This window comes from Panthera tigris, chromosome E1 (assembly GCF_018350195.1).
Source record: "Panthera tigris isolate Pti1 chromosome E1, P.tigris_Pti1_mat1.1, whole genome shotgun sequence".
NCBI lineage: Eukaryota > Metazoa > Chordata > Mammalia > Carnivora > Felidae > Panthera > Panthera tigris.
In genome coordinates, this window is record NC_056673.1 from 38,219,112 (window position 1) to 38,237,864 (window position 18,753).

Below are 18,753 nucleotides of genomic sequence, written 5' to 3' on the forward strand. Positions count from 1 at the left end.
CAGGGTAAGATTTTTTTTTTTTTTCTCACGCATGAATACCATGTTTTACTTGTTCATAATTATAATCTTCCGTGTGAAGAGAACAAGCTAAATGATTCCAGAAAAGCCACAGATGATCCCAAGAGGTGATGAATTTTCAGGTTCAGATTTTAAACAGAGTGGAAAGAGGAAGTGGCACACTATATAAGAGCTGTGCTTTAGTGTTAGACTTGAATTTGAATCTCATCTTTGGCACTTGCTGGACTAGCTTTGTTACCTTGAGTAAGCTATTTAACTTCGGTGACTATTAGTTTCCTTACCTGTAGAATGGGGATGAGGGTATCGTGTTTTGCGAGGTAGTAGAAGACACAGGGACAATGCGCCTAGTATACGTACATAAGTGGAGAGAATTGTTAATGCTTAGGAACTTGGGTTGAAATGTCCCCACAACCGCCCTTTGTCCAGTTGATAATATTTTCATCCTGGTAGTTAAAAGAGTTGTTATAAACTGTGCAAAATGAGTCTTGCGCCGGGGCCTGGGAGTTAGTTCTTCGAGAGTTACCAATAAAGCTTTGAATTTAAAAAAAAAAAGAAAAAAAATCCCCCAACGCCGTTTCAATAAAGCTTTGCTCAAATGGAGGGCGGGGAGTTTATCGCGAGACTCTGCCGGAACGCGTTTCCTGTTCGGGACGCTCTCTCGCGTTATGTGAGCAAGAAGCGCTGAGAGGTGAAAGGGAAGCACGAAATACCGCGAGAACCCACAGGATTCTCGCGGTATTTCCTCGGTTTGCCCCCTCCCCCCCCTTCCCCAAGTGCCGTTTCGGTTTAACCTAGTGTGTGACTGAGTCTGTGTGAGGGAGCGAATGAGTGTGTGAGGTATTGAGGTGAGGCGGAGGCAAGAAAAGGGTCTCCCTCAGGAGCGAGGGACAAAGGGGGCGTGAGGCACCTAGGCCGCGGGACCCCAGCGACAGGAAGCCGCCCCGAGACGGGCTACCGGGTAGGGGAAGGGCCCGCGCAGTCTTCACAGGGCCCCAGAGCCGGAGTCGGCCCCACAGTCCCCGGGCCGTCGGCTTCCTACTTCCTCGACCTCCCCGGCGTCCGGGCCTGAGGACTGGCTCGGCGAGGGGAGGACGAGAAACAGACTTGGGCAGCTACCCGTTGTCTCGCAACTCCACTGCTGAGGAACTCTCATTTCTTTCCTGGCTCCTTCACCCCCCACCTCATGTAGGAGGGTGCTGAGGAGTCGGGAGGGAGGAGGAGCCTGGGCTACAGTCCCTTCCCTCCCCACCCCCTTCTAGGGGCGCTTTGGTAGGCGTGGGGTTGGGGGGTGGGTGGGGGTTACTTTTCGGAGTGCTGGGGAACTTTTTCCCCGTTTTGAGGGTAGGGGAAAGGGAATGCCCAATCCAGAGAGACATGGGGGCAAGAAGGACGGGAGTGGAGGAGCTTCTGGAACTTTGCAGCCGTCATCGGGAGGTGGCAGCTCCAACAGCAGAGAGCGTCACCGCTTGGTGTCGAAGCACAAGCGGCATAAATCCAAGCACTCCAAAGACATGGGGTTGGTGACCCCCGAAGCAGCACCTTTAGGTACAATTATCAAACCTTTGGTGGAGTATGATGACATCAGTTCTGATTCAGATACCTTCTCTGACGATATGGCCTTCAAACTAGACAGGAGGGAGAATGATGAACGTCGTGGAACTGATCGGAGTGACCGCCTGCACAAACATCGTCACCACCAGCACAGACGTTCTCGGGACTTACTAAAAACTAAACAGACAGAAAAAGAAAAAAACCAGGAAGTCTCCAGCAAATCGGGATCTATGAAGGACCGGATATCAGGAAGTTCAAAGCGTTCAAATGAGGAGAATGAGGACTATGGGAAGGCACAGATATCCAAAAGCAGCAGCAACAAGGAATCCAGGTCATCCAAACTACATAAGGAGAAGACCCGGAAAGAACGTGAGTTGAAGTCTGGGCACAAAGACCGGAGTAAAAGTCATCGGAAAAGGGAAACACCCAAAAGCTACAAGACGGTGGACAGCCCCAAACGGAGATCCAGGAGTCCCCATAGGAAATGGTCTGACAGCCCCAAGCAAGATGATAGCCCCTCAGGAGCTTCTTATGGCCAAGATTATGACCTTAGTCCTCCAAGATCTCACACCTCTAGCAATTACGACTCCTACAAGAAGAGTCCTGGAAGTACCTCAAGAAGGCAGTCAATTAGTCCTCCCTACAAGGAGCCCTCGGCCTACCAGTCCAGCACCCGATCACCCAGTCCTTACAGTAGACGACAAAGGTCTGTGAGTCCCTATGGCCGGAGACGTTCTTCCAGCTATGAAAGGAGTGGCTCTTACAGTGGGAGATCACCCAGTCCCTATGGTCGAAGACGGTCCAGCAGCCCTTTCATGAGCAAACGGTCTCTGAGTCGGAGTCCACTCCCCAGGTGAGCTATTTCTCCAACAGCCTTTTCTTACTTAGGGTGGGTTATGAGGAACTGGCAATTAGTCATGTTAACATTTTGTTGAAACCCCTGGTCTTCCTCATTGACTTTGCTATTGGCTAGTGAATTCAAGTAGGTGAATCTGGTTTTCCCTCAACCCAGAATTCAAGAAGTGGAGAGCTCACATGCCTAAAACTTCTAAAGGTAGGTACTCCCTGTGGCGAGATACTCAGTTGGAAGCTCCTGTGAGAAAAAAATCATAAATTTGTGCTTATTGAGTGCACAGAGTTGATAACTGAGCTTATCCCAGAGCTGATGTAGCGATTTCTGTTGCTTTGTCTTAAATACTTTAAAATCACCTTGGTGTTAGTGCTTTAGACCTCACTGGACCTGATTGGAGATCTAAGAAATTATAAATTTTCATTTGTATTATCTTGAGGTATTTGCCCAAGTCATCTATCACTTGTTTGTGGGCTGTCCCCTGGGTCTCCAAAGCTGTAAGTTTATTTCCTAATTGATGATGTTTTGATAATTCCTGTCTTTTAACTGATGTTTCTAGTGGAAATTAAGCTGTTTAGTCCTTTTTCCTTTTGTTGGTATATAGCCTAGCAGAAATTGGTTCCAAGGATGATTTGATTATCAGCATCACCATTGACCTACCCTGTGACCACTGGCAGTTTTCAAAATCTTTATCTAAACAAGTGGTATTAGTGCCTTCATCATGATAGGTTAGCAAGAAAGGCATGTTGGTTTGAAATTTAATTGTTGAAATGAATTACTATTGAAAACTGTGTTCTTATTCCTAGATGATAAGATGTGTCTCCCTTTTGTGGACTCACTTTTGTCCACAAAAGAACATGGGCTATGAAGTTATACTTGAGTGGTATCCTAATTTTGCTTTGTGAACTTTGGCAAATAATTTAGTTTCTCCCTGCCCGTGTTTCTTTATGTGTAAAGTGGGAATAATAACTATCTTATTTCTAGAGTAATTGTGAGGATTAAATTAGCTAGTAAATGTGAACTGTATAGCTCAGTGCTTGGTACCTGGAGCAAGTCAGTAAATTCTATGAGTGAGGAAATATTGTTGAATGCTAGTGGAGAAATTATGCTAATTTTTAAAAATCCGTGCGTGTCTTTTATATGTCAATATGAGTAATTTTTACTGACTTAAAGTTACAATTATTCATAAACTAGTTTGAATTGATCAAGCTGCAGAATTCAGGCTGTCAGGGTCTGAAGTTCCTTAGTCCCCTTCCCCGTCATTTTATCACAATTTTTCAAACACAGAAAAGTTGAAAGAATTACAGTAAGGACCCATATATGTACTGTCTAGATTCTACAATTGATATATGCTATATGTTTTATTGTAATTATCCATTTTTCCATCAATCCATTTTTTGTTTTGATTCATCTCAAAGTTGCAGACATCAGTATACTTCACTATAAGCATTTTAGTGTGTTGTAGATAGCATTAGAGTTCACTTTTTTTTTGAAGGGGTGAGAGTAAAATTTATGTACAGTGAAATGCATAAGTCTTAAATATACCGTTTATAAAGTTGCTTAGTTCTTTAAGGAAACCTAAGAAATATTCTCAGAATACTTGTTTTCTTGAGGGCGTAGTTTCATTAAGGCTGTTTTGAGAATTTCTATTGTCGTGAGTTTTGTTAATATGGAAGTGCACTTAAGCCTAAAACACTAAAACAAGTTTCAGAAAGAGCTTGCTTTGCAATGATTCCTTTTGGATTCATATCTCAAGTTCTCTCTTCCTCTACTCAGTTAATTGAAACTAGTGTAGTAATGGTAAAAAATAAATCAGGAAAGAATTAGACACACAATATGATAGCATAGGACAGAAGTATAAACATTACATAATTTTAGAGACACATGTATATTGTTAGTTGGGTTATAGAGAACATTATATGTTTGTGTGCACTGCATATTTTTCCCACACTTGATGCAATTCCAGAGAGCAAATAAAATACAAAAATTTCTTAGAGTCAGAGTAGAACATACAGTTCCCTTCTGTGATATTCTCTGTGTTTTTTTTCTTGGGAGACACAGTCAAAATTAAACAAGCAAAATCATTTTAAAAGACTGGAAGTGCTTTGCCAGAAATGCAAAGTCTTTGAATTCTCTAAATTAGTAGCGATTAATACTAGCAATTTCATTTTGGATGGGTAGAACCTAACTCAATTCAGGAGGAAAATACATTTGTTTGTGAGAACAGTTTTTATTGTTGCCTGCATTTACCTTTATTGCTTGTCTCCTCTCCCCACCCCATCCCCTGCTCTTTTTCTTTTTTTAATTTTTTTTTTAAGTGTTTGTTTATTTTTGAGAGAGACATAAACAGTGTGAGTGGGGGAGGGTCAGAAAGAGAGGGAGACACAGAATCTGAAGCAGGCTCCAGGCTCTGAGCTGTCAGCACAGAGCCCGATGCTGGACTCAAACTCACAAACTGTGAGATCATGACCTGAGCTGAAGTCGCTGCCAAACAGACTGAGACACCCAGGCAGTGCGCCCCGTCCCCACTTTTTTTCTTGTAGAGTCGATCTCAACCTCAAATATAGCATTTGTATCACTAAAAATGCTGTAAGTATATGGCCATCAGAATGTTTTCTTAACAGTAGGCTTCTGTTCAGAAGTTGAAGGGTTTGTAGCAGAGTTCCTTAGGAAGATTTAGTAACGGTGAAAAGATTAAAGAAACAATAGTTTTTAGAGCATGGTCTCTGACATTAATTACTGTTTGGGCTTTTAGAAGTTTACCCTGGCATAACAGAGATGGTAGTTTTATTCCAGCTCTAATTCAGTCAGAGAAAAGCCTCTGGTTTCAGCCAGTTATTTACAAGAAAAGTATTAATTTTCTTAAGAGTAAGTGGATACTGAGAGAACCACTTTCAGTATTTTGTATCCTCATGTTTATATATATGCTGTTATTGCTGTTTTGAATACTTTGATTCCAGTAATGACTATTAGGAGCAAACTTCCAAAAAGCAGTGTAGGTATAAGAAAATCGTGGCTGATATCATGCAAGTTGTTTCCCCTACACATATATGCTATTTATTTCGAAACATTTGACTAATGTTAGTGTTATCAGCGGTCAAAGATACAGGGAGATATTGAAGATCTGGAATGGGTACAGTTTATCTTAGACTACTGGGCAAATTATATTTTGTCCAATAACATTTTTAGTGCTTTTTTTCACCTCACATTGAGGCCTGAGCACATTAGGCTTTATTAAAAGGCAAAACGAATTAATGAGGGTTGAGTTTCAATTTAGAATAATCTGCCTCATAGATTCCCAGATTCTTAATAATGAAGAAAATAAGTTGAACATGCAACAGTACTTTGCTTTTTGAGTTCCTACAAAGTTGATTGGAAATCATCTTATATATGAAAGTACCAAAAGTCATCATAGTTCTGAGAACTTCTAATTATTTGGTAAGACAATTTTTTCAACTTATCTATTTTGTAAATCCTAACAACTCTTGTATCTTAGGGTTCGTTTAGTATAGGTACAGCTTAATTATCAACTGGGGAACAAAATCTTTTTCTGGGATCTGTCAATTAACTAGCTCTCTAGTTGAAACAATTAGCTTTTGGTGAAGCATGCTAGTTACTTCTGACATCCTGATTGGTATAACCCACCTTTAGTATAAAGTATAACTTTTTTGGGAGGGCACCTGGATGGCTCAGTGGGTTCAGCATCTGACTTCAGCTCAGGTCATGATCTCCTGGTTCATGAGTTCCAGCCCCACATCCGGCTTGCAGCTATCATCGCAGAGCCCTCTTGGGATCATCTCTCCCCCTGTCTCTGCCCCTCCCCTGCTTGCACTCTCTCAAAACAAAATAAAAAAAGTATAATTGTTTTAAATCATGTTTTTGCTTTATCAGAGATTTAAACCCAAATTCTAAAAATAATCATTGTGATTATGGGTGTTTTCCAGCATGGAGAAAAAAATACTCATTCGTCTTTCTTCAGTTGGATAAGTAATAGATAATTTTAATGTTATGTGATTGAAATATGTTGTCATGCAGGTTTTAGTTCCTTGTAATCTATTTTTTAAATAAAGTTTATATTTTAGACAAATTTTAGATTTACAAAAAATATTGTGAATACAGTATAAAGAATTTTTTTTTAAGTTTATTTATTTATTTTGAGAGCGTGTGTGGGAGGGGTAGAAAGAGAGGGAGAATCCCAAGCAGGCTCCACACTGTCAGTTAGTGCAGAGCCCAGTGTGGGGCTCAAACCCATAAACCATGAGATCATGACCTGAAATAAAATCAAGAGTCGGCTGCCTAATTGACTGAGCCACCCAGGGGCCCCAGTACCAAGAATTCTTATATGTCCTTGCACCCAGTTTCCCTTATTATTAACATTTTACATTAGTATTTTACATTTGTTACAGTTAATGAACCCATTAATAAACCAATATTGGTATATTATTATTTGATGGTACCTAATTTATTTTTAAGATTGATAAATTACTCAAGTGGGTTCTTTACAGTGCTCCATAGTTGTTTTTTGTTTGTTTGTTTGTTTTTTAGTGAGCAGTATTAGAGTATAAGATTAGAAAGTAAAAATAGTATGAAAGCTCTCTTTACAAAGAAGGGGGCATTTGAAAGTGGATGTCCCTACATTGCTCCATAGTTTAACGGATGTATTTCCTCCATATTGTTGTAGGCTGTCCATCTTAAATTGCCTTTTTCTTTTTCCAGTAGGAAATCCATGAAGTCTAGAAGTAGAAGTCCCGCATATTCAAGACACTCATCTTCTCATAGTAAAAAGAAGAGATCGGGGTCACGTAGTCGACATTCCAGCATCTCACCTGTCAGGCTTCCATTGAACTCCAGCTTGGGAGCTGAACTCAGTAGGAAAAAGAAGGAAAGAGCAGCAGCTGCTGCTGCAGCAAAAATGGATGGAAAGGAGTCCAAGGGTTCACCTGTGTTTTTGCCTAGAAAAGAGAACAGTTTAGTAGAGGCTAAGGATTCAGGCTTGGAGTCTAAAAAGTTACCCAGAGGTGTAAAATTGGAAAAATCTGCCCCAGATACTGAACTGGTGAATGTACCACATCTCAATACAGAAGTCAAAAATTCTTTAGATACAGGGAAAGTAAAGTTGGATGAGAACTCTGAGAAGCATCCTATTCTTAAAGATTTGAAAGCACAGGGATCAAGAGACTCTAAACCCGTAGCATTGAAAGAGGAGATTGTTACTCCAAAAGAGACAGAGGTATCAGAAAAGGAGACCCATCCGCCTCTCCCCACAGTTACTTCTCCTCCACCTCCTTTACCAACTACTACCCCTCCACCTCAAACACCCCCTTTGCCACCTTTGCCTCCACTACCAGCTATTCCACAGCAACCACCTCTGCCTCCTCCCCAACCAGCATTTAGTCAGGTTCTTGCTTCTAGTACTTCAACTCTGCCCCCTTCTACTCACCCAAGGACATCTACTCTGTCCTCTCAGGCAAATTCTCAGCCCCCTGTACAGGTTTCTGTGAAGACTCAAGTCTCTGTAACAGCTGCTATTCCACACTTAAAAACTTCAACGTTGCCTCCTCTGCCCCTCCCACCCTTATTACCTGGAGACGATGACATGGATAGGTAAGTCCCATAGTTAACTGGGAAAATTTTACCTTCTCAATCTAAGTGTAATGCATTCTCTCTTCTCAAACTGTCAAAACTGCTCTATTACATGGCTGTTTAGAATGCTTTTTATGTGTAGGAAATGCCTTTGATGTTGGTTTTCAGTGGAAAAGTTCGTATTTATAACATTATTAGTTAGGAGGAGAAAATTACAATTTGAGGCCCTAGTAACCCTTTTTATTTATAAGTTTATTTGATAAGGGTTATTTTTGGTTCAGATTTTTGAAAATCAGCGTTTTTCTCCCTATTTTTTTTTAATGTTTATTTATTTTTGAGAGACAGAGAGACAGAGTGGGAGGAGGGGAGGGGCAGAGAGAGAGGGAGACACAGAATCCAAAGCAGGCTCCAGGCCCTGAGCTGTCAGCACAGAGCCTGACTCAGGGCTCGAACTCATGAACCGTGAGATAATGACTTGAGCTGAAATTGGCCACTTAACTGACTGAGCCACCCAGGCACCCCTCCATAAATTTTTATGTTGAAAAAATTTTTCTTTTTCTTTTAGATTTAAAAAAATATTTTTTAAGTAATCTCTAAACCCAGTGTGGGGCTTGAGCTCACAACCCTTAGATCAAGAGTTGCATGCTCCACCAACTGAGCCAGCCAGGTGACCCTATGTTGAAAATTCTAATAGTTATAGAAAAATTGAAAGAATAACACAATGAACTCTTGTATACTCTTCACTGGGATTCACCAGTTATTAACTTTCTGCCACATTTGCTTTAGATAGCATGACACTTTACTTCTGAATACTTTAGTATATCTCTCCTGACACTAGAAACATTTTCCTAAAGAATCACAATACCTTTATCACCCTAAAGAAACTTCTCACTGATTTACTAATACAATACCAATAATATATTAAATATCCTTAATGATCCCCCAAAATGTCTTTTATAGCTGGAGCTTTTCCTCCTAATCCAGAAGAAAAATAAACTAGGTTTATCTTGAAAAGCACTGCTTTAAAAAAAAAAAAAAAAATATATATATATATATATATATATATATATATATATATATATATGTATACACACACACACACACATACATACATATATATATACATGCATACATACATATATACGCGTATATGTATGTGTATGTATATAGGGGCACCTGGGTGGTTCCGTCAGTTAGGTATCCGACTTTGACTCAGGTCATGATCTCATGGATCATGAGTTTGAGCTCTGTGCTGGGCTCTGTGCTGGCAGCTTGGAGTCTGGACCCTGCTTTGGATTCTGTGTCTCCCTCTCTCTCTGCCCCTCCCTTGCTCATGCTCTGTCTCTCTCTTTTTCTCTCAAAAAAATAAATAAAACATTTAAAAAATTAAAAAAAAAATTATCTTAGAAGCAAAAAACAATACATAGAATTTTTAACCAATTAGAATATAAACTCACAATGGGATGATGGGAAGAGCTCCAATTTTTTTTAGCTTGTTTTTAAGTTTATTGTATTTATTTTTTTGAGGGGGTAAAGAGCAGAGAGAGAGAGAGAGGGAGGGAATCCCAAACAGACTCCACACTTGTCAGTGCAGAGCCCCATGTGGGGCTCGATCCCATGAACTGTGATAGCATGACATGAACAGAAATGAAGAGTCAGATGCTCAACCAACTGGCCACTCGGCACCCTGGAAGAGCTCTAATTTTAATGAATTCTCTGAATATTGAGAAGTGAAATGATTATGAAACATGAATCTGATTTTATGGAAAGCATTAGGAAATATATTTATTCTTTATCTTGGCAAGACTAGCTAGGCAAGTACCACCAAACACATATGATTAGCAGTGACATATGCCATGGCAGTCTGTTACTGGTTTTTTCAAAGGAGATCCTACCCTCTTGTTCTCTAGGATATGAGTTTCATTTATTGCAACAAACTTCATTGTAAGCATAAAAGTAAGTGCTACTGGTCTTGCATCCCAGACTAATTCCCAAGCCTTCATTATTTTCCAAGTGACATTAATAATTTAAATGATGATATATTTCAGCCCTTTACATCTATATTTTTTCAGACTATGCTCTGTGCCTTATAAGATGGTACAAATGCAATTAAAAAATTTAAAAGAATAGTTCTATTACTATTCATAGTGGTAAATCTGATTTTAAAGAGAAATTCTACATGGTCTTTCTAATATTAATAATTATGAATTCTCTGTATCCTGAGAACAAAGGCGAAGACTAAAACCTGAAATGTTGTAAAGGAAGTCTGTTTAGGTACATAATATACTTCTTGTAGATACAAACTATGTGTTTTTATGGTTTTTGTTGGAAAAGGTGATAGTTGAGCATTCTCCGATGGGACTTTAGGCCATGATCTACCTACAAGAACCGTGTTTAGATATTAGTTTACATTGTGGCTAGAACAGAATTGGTGTGGCTGAGAATCTTCATTTTGAAGTGTTTATTTGGCTAACCAAGTGATTATTGAACTCCCCTGCCATGTATCAGTGTAGAGTGCAGATTACCGTAGGTGGAGTAATTTTTATAGGAGACACATAAGGATTTCTGTCTTTCAGATTGGGGATGAAAGGTAAAGTAAGACCATCCAGAGCTTATTGGAGTATGTGTAGTTATCTTTAAGAATGTGTTTCTGGGGTGCTTGGGTGGCTCAGTCATTTAAGCGTCTGACTTTGGCTCAGGTCATGATCTCACGGTTGGTGGGTTCAGGCCCCTGTGGGGCTCCGCACTAACAGTGTGGAGACTGCTTGGGATTCTCTCTCTCTCTCTCTCTCTCTCTCTCTCTCTCTCTCTCTCTCCCTCTCCCCCTCTCCCTCTCCCCCCCCCCACTCTCTGCCCTTCCCTGACTTGCGCTTTCTCTCTCAAAATAAATAAAATAAATTAAAAAAGAAAAAAGAATGTGTTTGAGAATGAAGTGAGCAAAACTATTTTTTGTTATTAATTCTGATTCTGAAAGTATAACTATTTTCTCTCATAGTCCAATGTAATTAACTTTTTAATAGTATATTTATGTAAAAACCCATATACAATAAAAACAAAACATCTATTTTTATGGATATATGTATTCATATGAATATATCCATATATACCCATATAAATTCATACCAAAAAAATCCAGAAAGAAACATACTAAGCTGATAAGAATGGTTACCTCTGTGGATGGGACTTAGGATGAAGGCCAAAGGTAAAGGAGCATTTGTACCTTATCTACAAATTTTTAATATTTTAAAAATTGGGAATGCTTCATAAATTTGCTTATCATACTTGCGCAGGAGCCATGCTCATTTTCTCTGTATTATTCCAGCTTTAGTATATGTACTGCCAAAGTGAGCACCAATGTAATTATTTTTAAATGTATGATTATTATTAGTTTTCCACATAAATGTAAATCAATTATTGAAGGTAGAAAAACAGAAATGAAGATATCTTCCACTATTGATTTTATTTTTTCACTCTGTATTATTTTTATTTTTAACTTATTTTAATTAATTATTTTATTTTATTTATTTTTAATGTTTATTTATTTTTGAGACAGAGAGAGACAGAGCATGAATGGGGGAGGGTCAGAGAGAGAGAGGGAGACAGAATCCGAAACAGGTTCCAGGCTCTGAGCTGTCAGCACAGAGCCTGACACAGGGCTCGAACTCACGGACTGCAAGATCATGACCTGAGCCCAACTGACTGAGCCACCCAGGCGCCCCTAATTTATTTTTTTAATTTACATTTAAGTTAGCATATAGTGCAACAATGATTTTAGGACTAGATTCCTTAATGCCCTTTAACCCATTTAGCTCTCCCCCCCCCCCCCCAGCCCCTCCAGTAACCCTCTGTTTGTTCTCCATATTTAAGAGTCTCTTATGTTTTGTCCCCTTCCCTGTTTTTATATTATTTTTGCTTCCCTTCCTTTGTGTTCATCTGTTTTGTGTTTTAAAATCTTCATATGAGTGAAGTCATATGATATTTGTCTTTCTCTGACTAATTTCACTTAGCATAATACCCTCTAGTTCCACCCACGTAGTTGCACATGGCAAGATTTCATTCTTTATGATTGACAAGTAATACTCCGTTTGTGTGTGTGTGTGTATATACACACACTACATCTTTATCCATTCATCCATCGATGGACATTTGGGCTGTTTCCATACTTTGACTATTGTTGATAGTACTGCTATAAACATTGGGGTGCATGTGTCCTTTCGAAACAGCATACCTGTATCCCTTGGATAAATACCTAGTAGTGCAATTGCTGGGTTGTAGGGTAGTTCTATTTTTAATTTTTTGAGGAACCTCCATACTCTTTTCCAGAGTGGCTACACCAGTTTGCATTCCCATGTATTAATTTTAGAGTCAAGGTGGTTTTTGTCTTTAAGTTGGTTTTTTGTTTTTGGTACTTCTTTATCTAGCATAACAGCTGCACCAACCTTCATATGAAAAATAATTTTTATGTAAGAAAACTTTTCAGGAAGAAATCTGAAAGTTGCATACAGAATTTATGAATTCATTTATTTTCTTCTTGATCTTCTCACGTGAGATTGCAGCAGCTTAATTGTTGAGAATGTGATTTATACATCTTTCCATTACCTACAGTGCTTTAAACATAGGATACAAATTGTATTCAGTTAATACTGCTTATTATTCATTCAAAGTAAGTACAACTACTGAAGGAGCCAGCGTCAGGGCTTATGTGAAATGACACTGGGGATGTAGTTAATTCATTTGGCAAATGGATGATGTAAAGCTTATGTCAGAGGATTTGTCTTCTTTTAAAGTTCCTTTGGGAATAGAATGAAACTTTTCTTTCAAACATATATTGGGCCAGGAGTATATTAACCTAGGTATCAAATGCAGGAGTGAATTTAACTAATGGTATTGAAAAAGCCTTTCTAAATGGTCTGTAATTCTTTGTTTCAAGAAGTGAAGGCTACTAAACACCCATTCTTGATGATATAGTACATTCTTCATGAACATAGCTATTCATAGTGATCATCCTGCTCTTAAGGAGATCATTTGTGTAATCTTTTTTTTTTTTTTTTTTTTTAATTTCAGTTAACTGGGGCACGTGGCTGGCTCAGTCAGTAGAGCATGTGATTCTCAATCTCATGGTTGTGAGTTCAAGCCTCACATTGGGCATAGAGCTTACTAAAAAAAAATAATAATAAAATCAAATCTTTTGATAAAAATTTTTGATAAAATTTTTTGCTGGCCCTGGTTCATTTGGAGTTTATCAGACTTTAGTAGAGTCTACATAATTCTTAAAGGTTTTACCTTTAAACTGTTAAGCTCTTAGAGAAAAGAAGGGATCTTTGTGAGCATTCAAATTTGATTCAGAATTTTGCTAATGGAATGCTTGGTTCTCATTTTTAATGTATTCAATTCAAATTTTTTGGTAGAAGTTTATAAAAGTAAATCACTTTCTAAACAACCCACTTTAAGGGGCAAGGGATAAATGATCATATTTATTTAAAGTCGTTTATGCTATTAAGTTGTAGAAAATATCAAGAAATTATTCTTTTTAAATCATTGATATGCAAATTCATACTCTTTATTAACAATAAAGACTTCTTATTGGTGGTATTGATATTGTACTACAGATTAAATCCCATCATCATAAATTCTAAGAGACTATACAGACTTTAAAATTTGGACCTTGGCAACTTTTTTTTTAATGTTTATTTTTGAGAGAGAGTGTGGAGGAGGGGCATATAAAAGGGAAAGAGAATCTGAAGCGGGCTCTGCACAGATGTGGGTTTTGAACTCACGAACTGTGAAATCATAACCTGAGCCGCCCAGGTGCCCCTGGAACTTGGCAACTTTTTAAAAATGTTTTTATTTATTTTGAGAGGGAGAGAGAGAATCTGCACCTTTATTTAGCCCAGAGCCCGATGCAGCACTCGATCTCACAAACTGTGAGATCCTGACCTGTGAAGTCCAAAATCAAGAGTCTGACGCTTAAGAGCCACCCAGGCTCCATGGCAATGTTTTTTGAAAGAAAATATTATATGTGAGCATTTATGCAACTACTCACCATATGTGAACCCGACTACAGGCATAATTGGGGAACCAGGAAATACTGATATTGATTGATAAGATAGGCCAGCTTCCTGGTACTGAATCTTCACAGTAAGGACTCAAATGTTAAATATCTGCTCTCCAGTGTTAGACCCTCTGTACGGTATGTCCTCTGCACTGTACACAGCTACGTTTTACTGAGTACCCTATGCTGAACGCTAAAGGCCATAATCTTAAGCACTGCAATTTGTTTTTAATGTTTATTTATTTTGAGAGAGTGGGGGGGAGGGGCAGAAAGAGAGGGAGACAGAGGATCTGAAGCAGGCTCTGCACTGAAAGCAGAGAGCCTGATGTGGGGCTCGAACTCACGAACCGGGAGATCATGACCTAAGCTGAAGTCAGACTTTAACCGACTGAGCCACCCAGGTTCCCCTTAAATACTACAATTTTATAGGTCATCATTATTCCCAGATTTTTGGTATATTGAAATTTTTTTGAAATAGGATTTGACCTGCATTCAACTCGTGTGCCCTGAACTGGTAGTACATATTGAACACTCATACTTGATGAAATAAACATACTAAACATGTAATTTTTCAGAAGCAATGCACATTTTCACTGTAGTAAACTGAATGTGAACCTGTAAAGTAAACCTTGGAGAAAACAAGACCTAAATATAAAGACTGAGGGGCATCTGGGTAGCTCAGTCGGTTAAGTGTCCGACTCTTGCTTTCGGCTCAGGTCATGATCTCACAGTTCGTGGGTTCGAGCCCCACATCGGGCTCCACACCGTCAGTGCAGAATCCCTGCTTGGGATTCTCTCTCTTTCCCTATCTGCTCCTCCTCTATTCACATTCCTCTCTCTCCCAAAATAAAGAAATAAAACTTTAAAAAAAAAATACTTAAAGAAAAAAATAGACTGAACTTACATGAAGTGATGGTGAGAAAATTGAGGTCCTTCAGTTCTAGTGGAGCAAAACCAAGAAGTAATCTATTTCTGGATCATGAAGAATTAAAATTTATAAAGAGTATTCTGACATTAGTAGTTGGAAAATTAGGAATTTTCATTCTCTGAATACCTTAAAAATTGGGGAAAATTTTAAATATCTATATTGTATCCTTCCTGAAGAGTTTTCCCAGGGTAGTAAAATCTTAGTGCAAATTATAATAATGTGTTTGTCTCTATCAGTAATTTAACAGAAAGTTTCAGATGATGGTTTTGCATGGGTAGTCCATTGACTACCCTAGTTCTAGTTGATATACACGAACTAATCTTGACTCTATTTTGCCTGATTTACAAGAGATTGAACTGATGAAAACTGGTAGGAAGTTGTACTTTTGAGATTGTGTTTCACGTGCAATACAAGGGATAAATCTGTTCTTTATAGTTCTATGGAAGTATTCATGAAATAATACATTTTTTAATGATTTTTTAAAATGTTTACTTATTTTTGAGAGGGGGAGAGAGAGAGAGAGAGAGAGAGAGAGAGAGAGACACAAGAGTGCGAGCAGGGGAGGGACAGAAAGTGAGGGAGACACAGAATCCAAAGCAGGCTCCAGGCTCTGAGCTGTCAGCCCAGAGACCAATGCGGGGCTCGAACTCATGAACCGCCGCGAGGTGGTGACCTGAGCTGAAGTCAGATGCTTAACTGACTGAGCCACCCAGGTACCCCAATACATTTTTTTATAACTACTTGTCAGAAAAGTAGAGGAGGCTCCTACTGTGGTTAGGATTCTCAGCTTGTTTTCAACCTTCTGATACTGTGATGGAAGAGAAAAGGCTTACTATCTAGCATGGTTTTATTTGTAGGCATGAATTAATATGTTGTATTTTTCCTAAGGACATGAATAACACAAAATATTTTCTTTACTCATAAATAGAGATAGTTAAAAAATTGGATCTGAACACTGACTTTTCTAATCTATTCCAGAAAAGACATTCTTTTCTCCCCCGTCTCCCCACTGACTATTTTGTTGATTATCATGTAAAGTCTGCTACTAACTGCTTTCATGATTCTGAAGTAGTTTCTTGGACTCTTTCTCCTTAGATTTTTAGTTTGAGAATTATTTATCCGTTTTGGCTAGCCAGGTAGGGTTGCCTTTTGCTTCCAAGTCAATAGAATAGGTGAGTATATTCACTAATTTTGATGTCCAACTTAACTATAATTCTTACTGAACATTCTAAAATACTATTTCCTTTTCCAAGTTCTGCCCACATATTTAATAACATGGTAATGTTGCATTGTTGAGCTTTTCATTCCTTTTTAAAATCTTTGCTGGTTAAAATATATGGAGTAGATTTGGGGACTCCAGAAATTGTAATGGTACTTTGGGAATTTAAGGTGCCTGCTTCTTGCTTTTTATTTCATTTCAGTAAAAATCCAAATAGAATCTTAGGAAGGACATTAAAGCCTTGTTAAAGGACCTACAAGTGATATCCCCAATTTTTAATTGTTTCTTTTATATACTGTGGATATCTTTTTCTGAAATCCAAAAATCTTTGACTGTGATAAACTGCATATCCTTATGTTATATTACAGGGTTTTATCCCTTAAAAGTAAAATCTTTATAATGTTTTAATAGCCAGACTTTAAAAGCTTTGAAAAGTTTTATTTGCTTATTTTTTGAGGAGTTATGGTCTTTTTCTTCTCTTCTTCTATTGTTTAGTCCAAAAGAGACTCCACCTTCAAAACCTGTAAAGAAAGAGAAGGAACAAAGGCCACGTCACTTACTCACGGACCTCCCTCTCCCTCCAGAGCTTCCTGGTGGGGATCCATCTCCTCCAGACTCGCCAGAACCAAAGGCAGTTACACCACCTCAGCAACCATATAAAAAGAGACCAAAGTGAGTTTTTGGAAGGACCTATTTTTTCCAGTCCTCTTGTGTGTATGTGTGTGTGTGAGAGAGAGTGTGTGTGATCCGGGGAGAGGGGCAGAGGGAGAGAGAATCTTAAGCAGGCTCCACAATCAGTGCAGAGCCCAATGCGGGGCTTGATCCCATGACCCTGGGATCATGACTTGAGCCAAAATTAAGAGTTGGACACTCAACCGACTGAGCCACCCAGGTGCCCCTTAAAGTTTTTATTTCAAGTAATCTCTGTACTCAACATGGGACTCATTCACAGCCACAAGATCAAGAGTTGCTTGTTCCACTGACTCAGCCGGCCAGGTGCCCCATGAGGGACCTATTCTTTTTTATTTTTTTTAATTTTTAAAATTTTTGAGACAGAGACAGAGCATGAGCAGGGGAGGGGCAGAGAGAGAGGGAGACACAGAATCCGAAGCAGGCTCCAGGCCCTGAGCTGTCAGCACAGAGCCCGACGTGGGGCTCAAACTCACAGACTGTAAGATCATGACCTGAGCTGAAGTCGGATACTTACCCGACTGAGCCACCCAGGCGCCTGAGAGACCTATTCTTAATTATAGCTTTTTTCCTTTGGGCCTAAATCTCACACTTTCTTCCACAGCCTACACGGTGGGATTATAAAAGATTGGACCTGACATATACTTTTTATTTTATTTTAATGGATAAAAGCCTTTCTGGGATACTGTTCATCTGCACTGTAAGATACCGACTTGTGTTTTTAGAAAAACAATAATTTCCTGAATCCAAATGTACCATGAACATTGATCCCATTGTATCTTTTGAGTTTGATACTTAGAATATTAAAAAGAAAAGAAAAAAGTCCTTTTATTCAGGGTGTGTCAACCATGTACACATTCATGAAAACTTAATAGATGTGGGATGTTTTTTCCTAAACCACAGAAATTGCTGTGCCATAAATGTAGTGGAATCTGGATTTGATCTTCTGATTATTACCATTCCTCTCTCTTTTTTTTTTAATTTTTTTAAATTAAAAAAAAAAAATGTCTTTAAGTAGGCTCCATGCCCACTGTGGAGCTTAAACTCAGGACCCTGGAATTGAGTCATGGGCCTACTGACTGGGCCAACCAGGCACCCCAGCATTCCTCTCTTAATAGTAAAAATGGTTATCGTTTATTGAGCATGTATTATTGCCAGAGTCTTCTATTTTAACAGTAACTCTATGATGTAAGGTTTCTTTACCATTCAGTAGGTGAGGAAGCCAATACTGAAGAGAGGTTAGAAAGTAAGCACCAAATCTATTATTTGATATTATGCCTTCCTGAAGCAGAAAATCTGTCTTAGCCATTGTGAGAGACTATTACATATTTATTTCATATCTTTTTAATGGAGAAATTCATAAAAGATTCATGGGCCAGAGAAATTATCATAAAATAATTGTTTTCTTCTTTGAATAGGCTTAAGTGTTTATGATAACTTTTTGGTTTTGGGGGGGGGTTTCTTTTGTTTTGCCTTGTTTAGAATTTGTTGTCCTCGTTATGGAGAAAGAAGACAAACAGAAAGTGACTGGGGAAAACGCTGTGTGGACAAGTTTGACATTATTGGGATTATTGGAGAGGGAACCTATGGCCAAGTATATAAAGCCAAGGACAAAGACACAGGTAAACATTACCACAAAAGTCTAGATGTCAGAAGTTTAAAAATTTAGCAATACTAATGTAGATTTAGTAGATTTGGCAAAACTAAATTTTGAGTTCTAATTGGTTTCCACAAGTTACTAAAAGACAAAAATTTCCAAAAGAATAATTATTACTGTTTAAAAACCTTCCTCTTCTGTTGCCTGTTGTAAATATTTTATAATAGGCTTGCTAGGAATTTAAGAGAGAGTAAAAGTAAAATTT

At 38.6% G+C, this 18,753-nt stretch overlaps 1 protein-coding gene and 1 non-coding gene across 20 annotated transcripts in view; one reads left to right on the forward strand and one right to left on the reverse strand.

Moving 5' to 3' along the window:
- Positions 1 to 786: 786 nt before the first annotated feature.
- Positions 787 to 18,753, forward strand: part of CDK12 (cyclin dependent kinase 12) — a 92,766-nt gene continuing 74,799 nt past the window's right edge. For 15 of the 19 annotated variants that reach the window (XR_006211457.1, XR_006211456.1, XR_006211459.1 and 12 more), the window contains exons 1-4: positions 787 to 2,422; positions 7,136 to 8,023; positions 16,697 to 16,873; positions 18,374 to 18,513. Coding sequence is in view for 7 of the 19 variants with exons in the window: in XM_042967683.1 (XP_042823617.1) it covers positions 1,374 to 2,422; positions 7,136 to 8,023; positions 16,697 to 16,873; positions 18,374 to 18,513 (2,254 nt within the window). In the remaining 12 variants the exon portion in view is untranslated. The remainder of the gene's footprint in view (positions 2,423 to 7,135; positions 8,024 to 16,696; positions 16,874 to 18,373; positions 18,514 to 18,753) is intronic. The other 4 variants (XM_007085783.3, XM_007085779.3, XM_007085781.3 and 1 more) reach the window with 2 other exon arrangements.
- On the reverse strand, positions 11,248 to 11,354 carry LOC122233811. The gene has a single exon (XR_006211543.1). It is a non-coding gene; the product is annotated as a U6 spliceosomal RNA (small nuclear RNA).